This window comes from Oculina patagonica, chromosome 10 (assembly GCF_052425735.1).
Source record: "Oculina patagonica isolate OP01 chromosome 10, crgOcupat, whole genome shotgun sequence".
Taxonomy (NCBI): domain Eukaryota; kingdom Metazoa; phylum Cnidaria; class Anthozoa; order Scleractinia; family Oculinidae; genus Oculina; species Oculina patagonica.
The window spans coordinates 18,371,944-18,387,743 of NC_135767.1; the positions used below are offsets into that span (position 1 = coordinate 18,371,944).

At 37.0% G+C, this 15,800-nt stretch overlaps 3 protein-coding genes across 4 annotated transcripts; 1 reads left to right on the forward strand and 2 right to left on the reverse strand.

Moving 5' to 3' along the window:
• Positions 1-273: 273 nt before the first annotated feature.
• LOC144667522 (beta-1 adrenergic receptor-like) lies at positions 274-1,401 on the reverse strand. The gene has a single exon (XM_078528949.1). It carries the CDS (start codon positions 1,399-1,401, stop codon positions 274-276), a length of 1,128 nt encoding a protein of 375 aa, XP_078385075.1.
• A 6,166-nt stretch (positions 1,402-7,567) lies between these two features.
• LOC144667164 (beta-1 adrenergic receptor-like) lies at positions 7,568-8,754 on the reverse strand. 2 transcript variants are annotated; one of them, XM_078528558.1, is made up of 2 exons: positions 7,759-8,754; positions 7,568-7,709 (listed from the first exon to the last, which is right to left on the reverse strand). In XM_078528558.1, exons 1-2 carry the CDS (start codon positions 8,734-8,736, stop codon positions 7,683-7,685), a joined length of 1,005 nt encoding a protein of 334 aa, XP_078384684.1. In that variant the 5' UTR covers positions 8,737-8,754; the 3' UTR covers positions 7,568-7,682. The 2 variants fall into 2 exon arrangements, with proteins under 2 accessions (XP_078384684.1, XP_078384683.1); XM_078528557.1 differs by having other exon boundaries at positions 7,568-8,754.
• Positions 8,755-11,775: 3,021 nt separating this feature from the next.
• On the forward strand, positions 11,776-12,916 carry LOC144627994 (beta-1 adrenergic receptor-like). Its single transcript, XM_078486028.1, has one exon. It carries the CDS (start codon positions 11,776-11,778, stop codon positions 12,904-12,906), a length of 1,131 nt encoding a protein of 376 aa, XP_078342154.1. The 3' UTR covers positions 12,907-12,916.
• The last annotated feature ends 2,884 nt before the right edge of the window (positions 12,917-15,800 follow it).

The window sequence follows — 15,800 nt, forward strand, 5'->3', positions numbered from 1 at the left end:
CAACCACATCCAAATTAAACAAGGTCAATAACCCTTTTAAAATTGAAATATGTTGAAATATTTAGAGTCGAAACGCTAGAGTTAAACTTGCATTTGTTTTCATCCAGTTTTCACATGCTTTGACATATGTTTTAATTCTTTTTTCCTCTCTCTCTCTCTTAGTACTATACAACTGGCATTATTTTTGAAAGTTTGTTTCACCGATCACAAACGATTTAACGATCTTTGAAATTAAAGGATCTTTGTTTCGAATATGGTTAGACTGAAACGTCCTCACAGAGGTATTTCTTCATATTCCTCTTGCGGCTGTGTTCGCACTGTAGTTGCACATCCATTATTCAATGTCTCATTTCCTTGTTGCTCATCTTCTTCTCGGCTAGCTCTATTTTGTTCTTGTTCAACATTAGCTATGACTCCAATCTGTCTTGGTCCAAAGATGTTCCTTTCAAGTTCCTCAGCTTGTGCAATGTTTTTTCTTGATAACAACTGAATGAAAGCTACACGAAAATATCTCATTCTAACAGCGTAAATCAACGGATTAAACAACGAATTCAGCACTGGCAGTAAAGCAAATAGAAAAAAAGCAATATGCCCTACATTAGCAGGAATTCTGTCCTTAAAGGAAACAAGAATGACGCCACAGAAACGCGCTGGAATATAGCACAGGAAAATTACAAATAGTACAATAGTTGTCGTGCAAAAAGCTTTCTTGTTCTTGAGTAGCTTCTCCCTGGCTTCTAAGGAAACTTGATTTGCAGCAATTTGTTTCTCGTTGCGGCGGACTTCCTTGTACACCACAACATTAAAGTAAATTATGGCGGGGAAAAAGAGAAACAGTATTACAGAATTCGCTAATATTGTCACGATTTTTCTCTTTGCCATCAAGAGATCTTCTGCGGGAAGAATGATGGCAACAGACCAGGCCAGACCAGAGGCTATGATGATACGAACTTCAGTAACCAGGTTCTCGTGTGCGAAGGGATGTTTTATCGCGACATAACGCTCTGCACTCATCAAAAGTAGATGAGTAAACGAAGCCACCAGACATTTGCTAGTAACAGCCAATGATATGTCTGCTAGAGTGCAAAAAATGTTATCTTCACCCTTTAGAAGTAAACTTTCGCTGGCGACCAGCAAAGGCTGGGCAACTAGTCCAACTACCAGGTCAGTTGTGGCTAAACAGGCGAGTGCTACGTTAGACTCGGTGCGAAGCTGTCGTTTGGTTTTCACTGCCACCATCACCAGGATGTTCAGAAAAATGATGAGAGGACAGGTGAGAGCGTTAACGACGAGTCTGACAATAAATACAGTGCGAACATTGGGAGAAACTTTTGCAGGAGTTATAGGAAGAAATGCCAAACCACAACTAAGTAATGTGGTGTTGTCTGTGGTGTGATTCATCTTCGCGAGTCTCTGGTGTTCTTGTGATCGTTTCTCACGTTTTGCTTTTCTCTACTTAGTTGAGTGCAATTTAGCTTTATGTAGAATAATCTTTGGTTACGTTGTTATGTATTCTCTTGCATTGGCATAATACTTTAATCGCTTGATGACAAATTTATCAACTAAAATTTACATTTATATCATTTCATTTAGCAAACTTTTATTAAGTGTTTAGTAATTCCTAATTATCTGTACACGTAACCGGAATTTATGATGCACTTGAATTCAGATCCGAAAATGAAAGTACTCTTTAACAATGGCTTATGAAAAGAATGTACCACAATGGTTTAAAATATTCAAAACATAAGGGGATTTGCAACCGGTAATTGAAGCCAATTTGAAAAGGCTGTCGACAAGGGTTTTTCAGGCGGTATCGATTGATTTTGCGTCATCTCGTTTTCTTTCTTCTTTTTAGCACGTAATGAGATAATTTCTTATTCGGCGGCTTTACTCAAAGCTTAACTGAAGGCAAGTCATTTTGAAAAACTCCTATAAATAAATCAAATAATGTTTTTCCATTTCAAAGCGTTGTGTTTTCAAATTTTAACGTAACGTACAGAACCAATTTGATTTTGGAAAGTGCTGTAAGGGTGGAGTCCACGAATATACAAAATATGAAATTAAACGTTTTCTTTTTCAATCACAAGTAAGTAGGCATTGGAGTGGACAAATATACAATGTCACACTTCTGTTTCAATCACCTTTGAATTTATTGATCCCGACACAAAGGGTATTTGAGTGGACAGAAATAGTTTGAAGGTACCGTAATGATTCGATTTAGCGCCTGGGGCGCTTATTTACTTTTGGCACCTCAAGGGAGGGCGCTTATTCGAGTCAGGGCGCTTATTCGGGACAGGGCGCTTATTTAATTTTTTGAGAAACGACCAAATGTTTGAAACAAAACTTTAAGAAATATTAAGATAACTAACAAAAACAGAAACTGTAACAGTAACAAATTGTTGAAATTTTAGTTACTTTTGAAAGAATTGTTCCATTTTGCAGTTAATATAATATGTACGTACGATATGGTGAATGTTCATAAGTTTATCTTTTCGACGTCGATCACTTCAGTAGAGGCAGTTATCCACAATAGAGGCGATTATTAGAATAGGGGCGCTTATAACGGTTTATAAGAATGGGGACGCTTATTAGAACGGGGGCGCTAATTGGAATAGGGGCGCTTATTGACAAAAACACAGTCGAAGGGGGGCGCTTATTCGGAGGGGGGCGCTTATTTGAAGGAGGGCGCTAAATTGAATCATTACGGTAATATTCACTAGTTGATGGTTTTCTCAATTCTCTTTACTTCTTTGCTTAACACAACATGAAGAAATTTGATTTTGATCAGTGTCAAGAATTAAAATATCATTTTTCACTCGGAAAATAGCAAAACCATCTCCGAGTTCTGGTGAGCAGAGCCAATAGTAACTCCCTCGCTCCTTCACTCTGTCTAATTCTGTCAAATCCCCTTAAACATTTTGTTAATCTGTTCACTAGTGTAAGCTTCCCAACCAATTATCTTATTGGTACTTATTTCGCGATTTTGGCGAGACAGTATTTCGCAAGGTTTTTTTTGGCGATTTCAATAGGCAAATATGAAAAAAACATTTAAAAAAAAATCACGATTCAAGCGTTCTCAACTTCATTTTATTTTTCATAAAGCCTCAACTTTCTAAAATTTTCTACATAAACTGGAACAAGCAAAACGCATATTTGAAAATTGAAGTTTCAATGTATTACAACGTGGATACGCATTGTCTTAGTACGTAGTTCGCGACAATGTTTTGTCGATACATATCTTGTATATGTTATGGTTGGTACATGTTAATTTTTTTTTCTGTGATTTAATTCTTCTATTAAGTTTCTCTTCTTAAAATTTCGCGGGGCTTAAATTTTGTGAATCCTTCGCGAAAAACGCAAAATTTAAGACCCGCGAAATTAAGCACCAATAAAGTACGACTTGTTTTGGTTTCGCTTAATGTAAGAACCCCTTATTTTTTCGTGTTTGTTTGTTTCAATTAATATTGAAATTAAAAGATACGCCTATTTACAATAACGTTGTCATATTAAAAAGAAAAATGAAAAAGGTTAATAGGAATTTATTAGCTTAATCGTCATAACTGGTAGCATTTACAGGAAACCCACGAGTTTTTATCTGTACACATTGTTGCCGAGGTGAGAATCACATATTGCCGAGTCTAACAACAGAACTTCAAATGGTCCAAATGTCACTACAAATTATCTAAAGTATCACACGAAAAATGTCCACACTCGTTCGTAAACCACGTTGTCAAAAAAAGTCACAAGTTGAGCAGGTAACCAGGCCTTTCTTTCCGTAACCTGGCCTTTACTCTGCCCCAGTTCATCGCGGTAAGTCCGCGACACTCCCCCAGGAGAAAGTTCCGATTTCCGAGGAAAGGAGATTCTGCATCAGTTGCCTTGCTTGGGTAGCTGCTGCTCGGGTGGGATGCATAGTGGTGGAGGAAATTTCTGACGTTTTAGTTTCTTCAGTTGGCAGTCGACCAGAGAGAATCCAACCAAGATGAGATCCAAGCAAGTACAGTCCAGGTCTCACTTTCTTCCTTTCTGGCAAAACCAAATCACTGTAGTAGTCATTTCCAATCAGCAATTCCACACTTGATACCTCTAGTTCATTTGGGAGAGTGTTAGCAAGTTCATGTCCCCTTACAAGGGGGTCAAACTGCTCAGAATTGACAGGTGACCTCTGAATCATTCCAGTAATCTTTGGAACTACATTTGCTTGAATGTTCATTGTCTCTCCATTCTTTAATTTCAAACCAAGTTCAACCAGTGTAGTTTTAAGTTCCTTGGGCTTCGTGGAGCCAAACGTGAAGACAGTTAGGATTTCAGAATTGCTGGGCTTCAGTTGAAGTTTATTTACTAAATCCTCACTTATGTAGGTTCTCTGGCTTCCACAATCTAGCAAAAGTCGGGTAGGCAGCTTCTTTGAAGTCTCGAGGTTCACAGTATCTGTCAGTGCAGTCTGCATAAGTACTTGTTCGCCAGAAACCAATAACGAACTTTCAGTTTTATTTTCCTCAGTAGAAGAAAACCTTCTTGGGCAAAGACTTCTGTGGTGATTTTTAACTCTTTTGCAGTGGAAACATGGTTTGCTAACCTTGCATTCTTTCAGTAAATGATTTGGCTTTAAACAGATGAAACATTTTCCTTTGATTTTTGCCTTTCTTGACTCAACAGTTGGATACGTTTTACACTGGTCACTCCAGTGATCCTTTCTTTGGCAGTAAAAACAGCCTAATGTTTGACCTTTAGTGGAAGATACTGCATTTCCAGAAAGTAAAGCCCCAGTAGTTGTAACTCCAGGCCATTTCGCAAACAGTGATTTCTGGTTCTGAGACTTCATTTTAGTATCTTGGTCTTCAGGACTATAAATCAATGGAGTTTGACGCTCACCAACCTCTTGAGCACAAACATAACGTTTGAAAGCTTTTCGGATGCTTTCCACCGTCCATTTCTCCTCCATATCTTTGTACTCTTCCATACGGGACACAACTTCCTTTGGCAGCTTTGATTTAATCAGAAAAACGAAATGTGGCTGTTCCACATTCTCACCAAGGGCTTTAAGAGAACGAAGATGCTTCTCAATCGTGTCATAGGTTTCACGGAGTTTAGCAGTGAAAGGTGAAGAGATAGGAAGATCCATCAACGCTGAGTAGTGAGCATCCATCCTGATATCTTGTCTCCCAAATCTCTCTTGAAGTAAATTTATTGCCACTTCATAGTTGGAGTTAGTTAGCTCCAGCCCAGAGATAACTGCACTTGCAGCTCCTTCCAATTCAATTTTCAAATAGTTGAATTTGTCCACAGGTTGAAGATTTGGATTTCCGTGAATGGAGGCGTCAAATGAATCCCAAAATTCCTGCCATTTCAGGACATCTCCATTGAATTTTTGAAGTTCCAGTTTGGGAAGCTTGATAGTGGGAGTGTGACGAGTAATTGGAGTGCCAAATTCTTTTTCCAATTCAAGACGTTTTTGTTCCATTTCTGCTTTCATCTTAAGTTCTGTATCTGTAGTCGCTCTTTTGAGTTCCATTTCCTGCTCAGTTTGAACCAATTTTCTCTTAGCCTCCAATTCCACTTCCAATTTCTTTATTTCATGTTCACGCTGTTTGTCTATTTCATTCTGCTTCAACATTTCCAATTCCAGTTTCATCTTTTCCATTTGAATCTCTTTCTCTTGGTTTAGTTTTGCCAGTTGAAGATCCTTCTCTTGTTGAAGTTTTTCCATTTGAAGTTCTCTTTGATGAGCTCTTTCCTTTTCTCTTCCCTCATTTTCAGTTGTCTGCTGTTTTCGTTTGGCAATATTAATCAGAAGTGTTTTAAGATCGCAAATAGCTTCGTCTCCATCAAGCGCGAGAACACTGAAGTCTTCCATCTCACTTTCCAGTCGCTGGCTTTTAGCTTCGTCCTCTTTGCATGCCTCTTGTAGCTGTTCCAGTAAATCTTTATAAGTTTCGAGATTTCTCTCCAACTTGAGGAGTAATTGGTTGGCTTTGTACTCGGTTTCATCCAGAGAAACATCTTGTTGAAGGAAGGTTTCAACCTGTTCGATTCGATCCTTCAGTCGCTTCTTCGTCGGGCCCAAACGCTGACGAATACATCCACTCATTTTCCACGTTTGAAAGGTTTTATAACCTCGCTCTGCTACCACATGTTGCCGAGGTGAGAATCACATATTGCCGAGTCTAACAACAGAACTTCAAATGGTCCAAATGTCACTACAAATTATCTAAAGTATCACACGAAAAATGTCCACACTCGTTCGTAAACCACGTTGTCAAAAAAAGTCACAAGTTGAGCAGGTAACCAGGCCTTTCTTTCCGTAACCTGGCCTTTACTCTGCCCCAGTTCATCGCGGTAAGTCCGCGACACACATCTTAATCATGTAAAATTGATTTACGTGTATCAGGCCATTACATTTCTTCAGTAAGACATTACCTCTCTGGAACCTCTATTTTCATTCACCCGCTGTAAACACTACCTCTATTGTTATTCAGGGCTAGGGGCATTGTTGTCACCTGTTACCTATTGTTTTAAGAACCAATGAATTAACTCGTTCCGAGAGGTAGTGGGCGACCCCATTTCTTCGAATAAATTTTAACATACACCCGGCTAATTAATTCCTCTTTTCCTTTCTTCATCTTTCTTTTTCTATGACAACGTTATTGCAATTAAGTTTATCCATAACAAATACTCGAGTAAAATTACATTTCTGCTGGGTCGTCTATATGCATGTGTTTCTTTCGCTGCGATAGAGAAACGCGATAAACTGAGTTTTTTTTTTTACTGAAAGTATTTAAATGTAGAGGCGAAGTGGAGGGCATTCATCAAAGATGTTTTTTCTTGACGAAACAATGCCGAACAATAGTTAAAAGAGAACGGAAATTTAGTGGGAAGTACATATTCAAGACGTAGTTTGAAAAGCTTTGAATTTATCGAAATACACTTTACTTTTGAGTGTCTATAGCGGCTTTGGGCAGAATGCTAATTACACCGGCAGTTACACGAAAATTATTTCACCTCTCTCTTCTTTTCTAGAAAAAATACCTTGAACAAAACAACATAGACGCGAAATTACTCATTTTAGTAACAGAACACTAAAAAAAAATACACGAAATATAATATACTATGCTTATTATTGCGCCAGTAATTTCACAAAAATTATAACCTTTTTTCAGTTGCCCTAACGGGAATTAACTAACGGCAAGAAAATTTGAAAATCTTTTCGAAACTGAAATATTTTCGCCTTTGACATTTTTTGAAAACGTTGGAAGCTATAAATAAGCAAGAAAAGCAAGAACAGAAAAAGCAAGAAAAATAAAGAGTAATTTTTTTGTTTTGCGTGAAACAGCTGTCCAGAAGGTGTGTTTCGCTTTTTCATGAATATATTGCGAGAAAAAAAAAATACAATTTTAAACATCGCTCATGGAATTTTCCTAATGTAAGAAGCCAAAAAAGATAAAGAAAACACGTCACAGATGAGTAGACTACAAAAATATTTTCTTTATTCCTCTCTCTCTCTCTAAGTAATGTACAAATGGTATTTTTTGGTAAGTTTGTTTCACCGATCAAAAAACGATTAAATGAACTGAATCTTTGAAAGGGTTTTTGTTTCGAATATGGTTAGAAATGTCCTCACAGGGGTGTCTCTGTATATTCCTCTTGCGGCTGTGTTCGCACTGTAGTTGCATGTCCATTGTTCAATGTCTCATTTCCTTGTTGCTCATCTTCTTCTCGGCTAGCCCTATTTTGTCCTTGTTCGACATTAGCTATGACTCCAATCTGACTTGGTCCAAAGATTTTCCTTTCAAGTTCCTCAGCTCGTGCAATGTTTTTTCTTGATAGCAACTGAATGAAAGCTACGCGAAAATATCTTATTCTAACAGCGTAAATCAACGGATTAAACAACGAATTTAGTACTGGCAGTAAAGCAAATAGAAGCAAAACTGTATGCCCTACATTAGCAGGAATTCTGTCCTTAAAGGAAACAACAATAACAGCACAAAAACGTACTGGAATATAGCACAGGAAAATTACAGCTAGTACAATAGTTGTCGTGTAAAAAGCTTTCTTGTTCTTGAGTAGCTTCTCCTTGGCTTCTAAGGAAACTTGATTCGCAGCAATTTGTTTCTCGCTGCGGCGGACTTCCTTATATACAGCAACATTAAAGTAAATTATGGCGGGGAAAAAGAGAAACAGTATTACAGAACTTGCTAATATTGTCACGATTTTTCTGTTTGCCAATTCCGCGGGAAGAATGATGGCAACAGACCACGCCAGACAAGAGGCTATGATGATACGAACTTCAGTTACCTGGTTCTCGTGTGCGAAGGGATGTTTTATCGCGACATAACGCTCTGCACTCATCAAAAGTAGATGAGTAAACGAAGCCACCAGACATTTGCTAGTAACAGCCAATGATACGTCTGTTAGAGTGCAAAAAATGTTATCTTCACCCTTTAGAAGTAAACTTACGCTGGCTATCTGCAAAGGCTGGGCAACTAGTCCAACTACCAGGTCAGTTGTGGCTAAACAGGCGAGTGCAACGTTAGACTCGGTGCGAAGCTGTCGCTTGGTTTTCACTGCCACCATCACCAGGATGTTCAGAAAAATGATGAGAGGACAGGTGAGAGCGTTAACGACGAGTCTGACAATTACTAGAGTGCGAACATTGGGAGAAACTTTTGCAGGAGTTATAGGAAGAAATGCCGAACCACAACTAAGTAGTGAGATGTTGTCTGTGGTGAGATTCATCTTCGCGAGTCTCTGGTGTTCTTCTGAACGTTTCTCACATTTTGCTTTTCCCTACTTAGTTGAGTACAATTTAGCTTTATGTAGAATAATCTTTGGTTAAGATGGTATTGTGTTTCTTGCATTGGCATAATACTTTAATCGCTTGATGACAAATTTATCAATTAAAATTTACATTTATATCATTTCATTTAGCAAACTTTTATTAAGTGTTTAGCAATTTCTAATCTTCAGTACACGTAACCGGAATTTATGATGCACTTGAATTCAGATCCGAAAATGAAAGTATTCTTTAACAATGGCTGAAGAAAAGAATGTACCACAATGGTTTAAAATATACAAATATAAGGGGATTTGCAACCGGTAATTGCAGATTGAAGCCAATTTGAAAAGGCTGTCGACAAAGGTTCTTCTGGCTGTATCGATTGATTTTGCGTCATCTAGTTTTTTTTTCTTCTTTGCACGCAATGTCATAATTTCTTATTCGGCAGCTGTGCTCAAAGCTTAACTGAAGGCAAGTCATTTTGAAAAACTCCTAGAAATAAATCAAATGTTTTTCCATTTCAAAGCGTTGTATTTTCAAATTTTAACGTAACGAACAGAACCAATTTGATTTTGAAAAGTGCTGTAAGGGTGGAGTCCACGAATATACAAAATATGAAATTAAACATTTTCTTTTTTGTCACAAGTAAATAGGCATTGGAGTGAACAAATATAAAATGTCACATTTCTGTATCAATCACCTTTGAATTTATTGATCCCGACGCAAAGGGTTTTTGAGTGGACAGAAATGGTTTGAAGGAAATATTTATTGGTTGATGGGTCTCTCTATTCTCTCTACTTTTTTGGTTAACACAACATGGAGAGGTTTGGTTTTGATCAGTGTCAAGAGTTTAATATCATTTTGAACTTGAAAAAATAGCAAAGCCATTTCCGAGGTTTGGTGAGCAGGAACAATATTTACTCCCTCGCTTATTGGTTTCTTCGCTCCTTCTTATTCTGTCAGATCCTGTTAAACAATTTCTTTATCCGCTCACTAGTGTAAGCGTCTTTTTTAAAATAACCAATTACAGCTTGTTTTGGTTTCGCTTCATGTAAGAACCCCCATTTTCACGTGTCCCGTTGTTTCAATTAATATTGAAATTAAAAGATATACTAGTAAGAACACTAGTAAGCGGATTACTAAACAAAATGTTTAACAGGATCTGACAGAATTAGACGGAGCGAGGGAGTGAATATTTTTCCTGCTCACCAAAACTTGGAAATGGCTTCGCTATTTTCCGAGTTGAAAATGATATTTTAATTCTTGACACTGATCAAAATCAAACTTCTTCATGTTGTGATAAGAAAAGAAGTCAAGAGAATTGAAACACCATCAACTAGTAAGTATTACCTTCCAGGGGCGTAGCCAGCTTTTTGAAGACTTGTAGGCCAGGTCAATTGGCTGCAAGGGTCGCTTTTCAAGGGGAATGGGACGGAGGAAGTCTGCTGCGGAAATATTTTTGGATCAAGACTCTCGAAAATAAGTTCTCCTTCACTCAGTTTCTGCTTATGTTATGTGTATTTCATAGCACCTAAATTATAACATTTCATAGGAAGGAATTGTGCGAGTTTTCACTCATTCTGGCCAAAATAAACGCACTTGTCTTTTTCGGCGTATGCCATTGTGGGTTTGTCTGTCACCTGGCTAGTCTTGAAGGCTCCCGAGTTTGCACTTGATCGACGAGCCATGATCTTATCGCAAAAGGATAATTGTAAAATATCTAACGCTAATGTACGTTACAAATATTGCTTTTTATTTCATTTTAAAAGCGTCTCAGCCTGAATTTTTTCTATCATTATACATTTTAACAACACTACTGAGCTGAAAAATTTCTAGACCCGGGCCTACGGGCCTATAGGCTGACTACGCCCCTGCCTTCAAACCATTTCTGTCCACTCAAATACCCTTTGCGTCGCGAACAATAAATTTAAAGTTGATTGATACAGAAATATGACATTGTATATTTTCCCACTCTAATGCCTATTTCCATTGAAAAAGAAAATGTTTAATTTGATATTTTGTATTTGTAAACTCCACCCTTACAGTACTTTTCAAAATCAAATTGGTTCTTTACGTTACGTTAACAAAAAGATTAAGGTTAAGCCAAATTGGAAAATACAACACTTTGGAATGGAAAAACATTATTTGATAAATTTCAAAGAGTTTTTCAAAATGAGTTGCCTTTTGTTGAGCTTTGAGCACGGCCGCCGAATAAGTTAAAGACATTACGTGCCAAGAAGAAAAAGAAAACAAGATGACGAAAAATCAATCGATACCGCCTGAAGAAGACTTGTCGACAAAGTCTCTTCAACTTGGCTTCAATCTGCAATTACCGGTTGTAAATCCCCTCATGTTTTGTTTTTTAAACCATTGTTGCACATTCTTTTCTTAAGCCATTGTTAAACAATACTTTCATTTTCAGATCTGAATTCAAGTGTATCTTAAATTCCGGTTACGTGTACTGAAGATTAGGAATTAATAAGCACTTAATAATTGTTTGCTAAATGAATTATATTAATGTAAATTTTAGTTGATAAAAGAGATTAACGAGAACACAATACCATCGTAACCAAAGTTTTCTCTACATAAAGCTAAATTGTACTCAACTACGTAAGGATTGGAAGACGAATTTAAGAACATTAAATCCTACGGGACTTTGACCGAGAAGTTCGTCAATTTTTATTATTGCTATTTTTTTAATAATATTTTCAAATTTTTAAATTTTTTAAATTTCAAATTTTTATATTTTTAATCTTAGTTAGACAATATTGTAATATGTAGTCATTCTTAATTATAGCTTAATTTATTTTTATACACTTCCAAGAAATTTTTATTTTTCTATTTGTATTTTTATTTCGTGGCGCACCTGCAAACTAGCTCTTCAGCTAAGCGTGCTGACCACGTTAAATAAAGATTGATTGATTGATTGATTGATTGATTGATTGTAAGGAAGAACAAAACGTGAGAAACGATCAGAAGAACACCAGAGACTCGCGAAGATGAATCTCACCACAGACAACACCGCTTTACTTACTTGCGGATTGGCATTTCTTCCTGTAAATCCTGCAAAGATTTATCCCGATCTTTACGCTGTATTTATTGTCAGAATCGTCATTAATACTCTCACCTGTCCTCTTATCACTTTTTTGAACATCCTGGTGATGGTGGCAGTGAAAACCAAACGACAGCTTCGCACCGAGTCTAACGTCGCACTCGCCTGTTTAGCCGCCACAACTGACCTTGTAGTTGGACTAGTTGTTCAACCTTTGCAGGTCACCAGCGTAAGTTTACTTCTAGAAGGTGAAGTAAGCATTTTTTGCACTCTAGCAGACGTATCAGTGGCTTTTACCAGCAAATGCCTGGTGGCTTCGTTCAGTCATCTACTTTTGATGAGTGCAGAGCGTTATGTCGCGATAAAACAGCCCTTCACACACGAGAACCAGGTAACTGAAGTTCGTATCATCATAGCCTCTTGTCTGGCGTGGTCTGTTGCCATCATTCTTCCCGTGGAAAATCTCTTGTTGTCAAGCAAAAAAATAGTGACAATATTAGCAAGTTCTGTAGTACTGTTTTTCTTTTTCCCCGCCATAATTTACTTTAATGTTTCTGTATACAAGGAAGTCCGCCGCAACGAGAAACAAATTGCTGCCAATCAAGTTTCCTTTGAAGCCAAGGAGAAGATACTCAAGAACAAGAAAGCTTTTTACACGACAACTATTGTACTATTTGTAATTTTCTTGTGCTATATTCCAGTGCGTTTCTGTGGCGTTATTATTATTACCTTTAAGGACAGAATTCCTGCTAATGTAGGGCATATTGCTTTGTCTCTATTTGGTTTACTGCCAGTGCTGAATTCGTTGTTTAATCCGTTGATTTACGCTGTTAGAATAAGATATTTTCGCGTAGCTTTCATTCAGTTGCTATCAAGAAAAACTATTTCACAAGCTGAAGAACTTGAAAGGAAAATCTTTGGACCAAGACAGATTGGAGTCATAGCTAATGTTGAACAAGAACAAAATAGAGCTAGCCGAGAAGATGATGAGCAACAAGGAAATGAGACATTGAACAATGGACATGAAACTACAGTGCGAACACAGCCACAAGAGGAATATGAAGAGACACCTCTGTGAGGCCATTCCTAATCATATTCGAAACAAAAATCCTTTTGAAAGATTCGGTTTATTAAATCGTTTTCGATCGGTGAAACAAACTTACAAAAATAATACCAGTTGTACATTACTCAGAGAGAGAGAGGAATAAAGAAAATATTTTCGTAGTCTACTCATCTGTGACGTGTTTTCTTTATCTTTTTGGCTTCTTACATTAGGAAAATTCCATGAGCGATGTTTAAAATTGTATTTATTTTTCTCGCAATATATTCATGAAAAACCGACACACCGTGACCTTCTGACAGCTGTTTATTTTTCTTGCTTTATGTATAGCTTCCAACGTTTTCAAAAAATGGCGAGGGCGAAAATATTTCACGAGGATTGAACTCGGGACAACCGAGAACAAATCCAGCTAGTGGCAAAGGCAGGTCTTGAACCGTGGACCTCCGGATTACAATAACAGCACCCTAAACCACTCGGCCACGCTTGCCTTCTTGCCGTTAGTTAATTCCTGCTAGAGAAACTGAAAAAAGGACATAATTTTTGTGAAATTACTGGCGCAATAATAAACATAGTATATTATATTTCGTGTATTTTTTTGAGTTTTCTGTCACTAAAATGAGTAATTCGCGTCTATGTTGTTTTGTTCAAGATATTTTTTCTAGAGAAAAAGAGAGAGGATTTACGTGTAACTGCCGGTGTAATTAGTATTCTGCCCAAAGCCGCTAGACAATCAAAAGTTAAGGTGGCTCTACCCAGTTTTTTTCTAGCGATACCTATCAACTTTGAAACCCTTATACTTAAAGGGATTAATGTCAATGACAAAACTACTATATCACATGCATTACACATAGACTGTACTTCAATATGATATAAATTTTTTGGCGATCAGAATGAATATCACGTGGCAATGACGTCACACAGGGTTTTACTCTGAATCGAATTTTAGGCGGTAACCGCATTTTCTCTCGAGATCCTCCACGCTACGTATACCTTGGGTGTTTGCCTTCATCTCAGTGGAGTTTCATCGAAATATACAAGAGGAATTTTGAAATATCTTGAAATTTCTTTTTAGATGGTATAATTTATGCGTAAAATAAAGTCAAGACTTCATATAAAGAAATTTGCTTCTTTTTTATGTTTAATGAGAGGCTTTAGCCCCCATTCCTTTTAGAAATGTCCCATATACTACATCCAAACCTTTAGAAGAAAGTAGACTTGCGCGATTTCGAAAAATATGAAAATATCTTAATCGGAGTAGAGCTCAATGTTTAGCTCTATTTACCATTTTTACGGCTACTTTTGCAAAAAAGCGATTATTTCAAAAACCCGTCGATGAAATTTTTCCAAAATTTTTTAGGATGAAAAATAATCAGTACACCACACAATCATTAAATTTCATGCTCATTGAAAATTTCTAAGGTTGTCTAAACTAAACGCAAAATTGAGTAAACATTGAAGCGATGTCGAAGTTTGAGATAATTTTGTGCTATGGGATTTCCTTTTGTTTCGAGTTAAGCACAACATCGAATTCCTGTGCACCACGCGTAAAATGACAACGCTTGGCTACCTTCCGAAAGCTTTCCGAAATCTTTCCGAAATATGGAACAATGGAAAAGAAATTGTCACGCATGAGTTTTTCTTGTTGGGTCGACGTCTTGGCTGAGATAAAAGTTAACCGGCTTTGAGTTTGGTGTTGTGTGACTGCTTTCTTCAGTTGGAAATGTATTCATTCATCCAGTATTGTTTACTTGAACTCGATGAGAATATTACCATATTCAAAACTATTTCGGAAAGCTTTCGGAGGGTAGCCAAGCGTGGTCATTACACGCGTGGTGCACAGGAATTCGATGTTGTGTTAAAATCGAAACAATAGGAAATCCCAGAGCACAAAATTATTCAAAACTTCGACATCGCTTCAATGTTTACTCAATTTTGCTTTTAGTTTAGACAACCTTAGATATTTTCAATGAGCATGAAATTTAGGGATTGTGTGGTGTACTGATTATTTGTCACCCTGAAAAAATTTGGAAAATATTCATCGACGGGTTTTTGAAATAATCGCTTTTTTGCGAAAGTAGGCGGAAAATTTGTAAATAGAGCTAAACATTGAGCTCTACTCCGATTAAGATATTTTCATATTTTTCGAAATCGCGCAAGTCTACTTTCTTCTAAAGGTTTGGATGTAGTATATGGGACATTTATAAAAGGAATGGGGGCTAAATCCTCTCATTAAACATAATAAAGAAGCAAATTTCTTTATATGAAGTCTTGACTTTATTTTACGCATAAATTATACCATCTAAAAAGAAATTCCAAGATATTTCAAAATTCCTCTTGTAGATTTCGATGAAACTCCACTGAGATGAAGGCAAACACCCAAGGAATACGTAGCGTGGAGGATCTCGAGAGAAAATGCGGTTACCACCTAAAAATCGATTCAGAGCAAAACCCTGTGTGACGTCATTGCCTCGTGATATTCATTCTGATCGCCAAAAAATTTATATCATATTGAAGTTCAATCTATGTGTAATGCATGTGATGTAGTAGTTTTGTCATTGACATCAATCCCTTTAAGTATGAGGGTTTCAAAGTTGTTAGGTATCGCTAGAAAAAAACTGGGTCGAGCCACCTTAAGTGTATTTCGATAACTTCAAAGATTTTCAAACTACGGCTTAAATATGTACTTCACACTAAATTTCTGTTCTCTTTTAACTATTATTCGGCATTGTTTCGTTAAAGAAAAACATCCTTGATGAATGCCCTCTACTTCGCCTCTACATTTTAAATACTTTCAGTAAAAAACTTAGTTTATCGCGTTTCTCTATCACAGCAAAAGAAACACATGCATATAGACGACCCGACAGAAATGTAATTTAACTCGAGTATTTGTTATGGATACACTTAATTGCAAT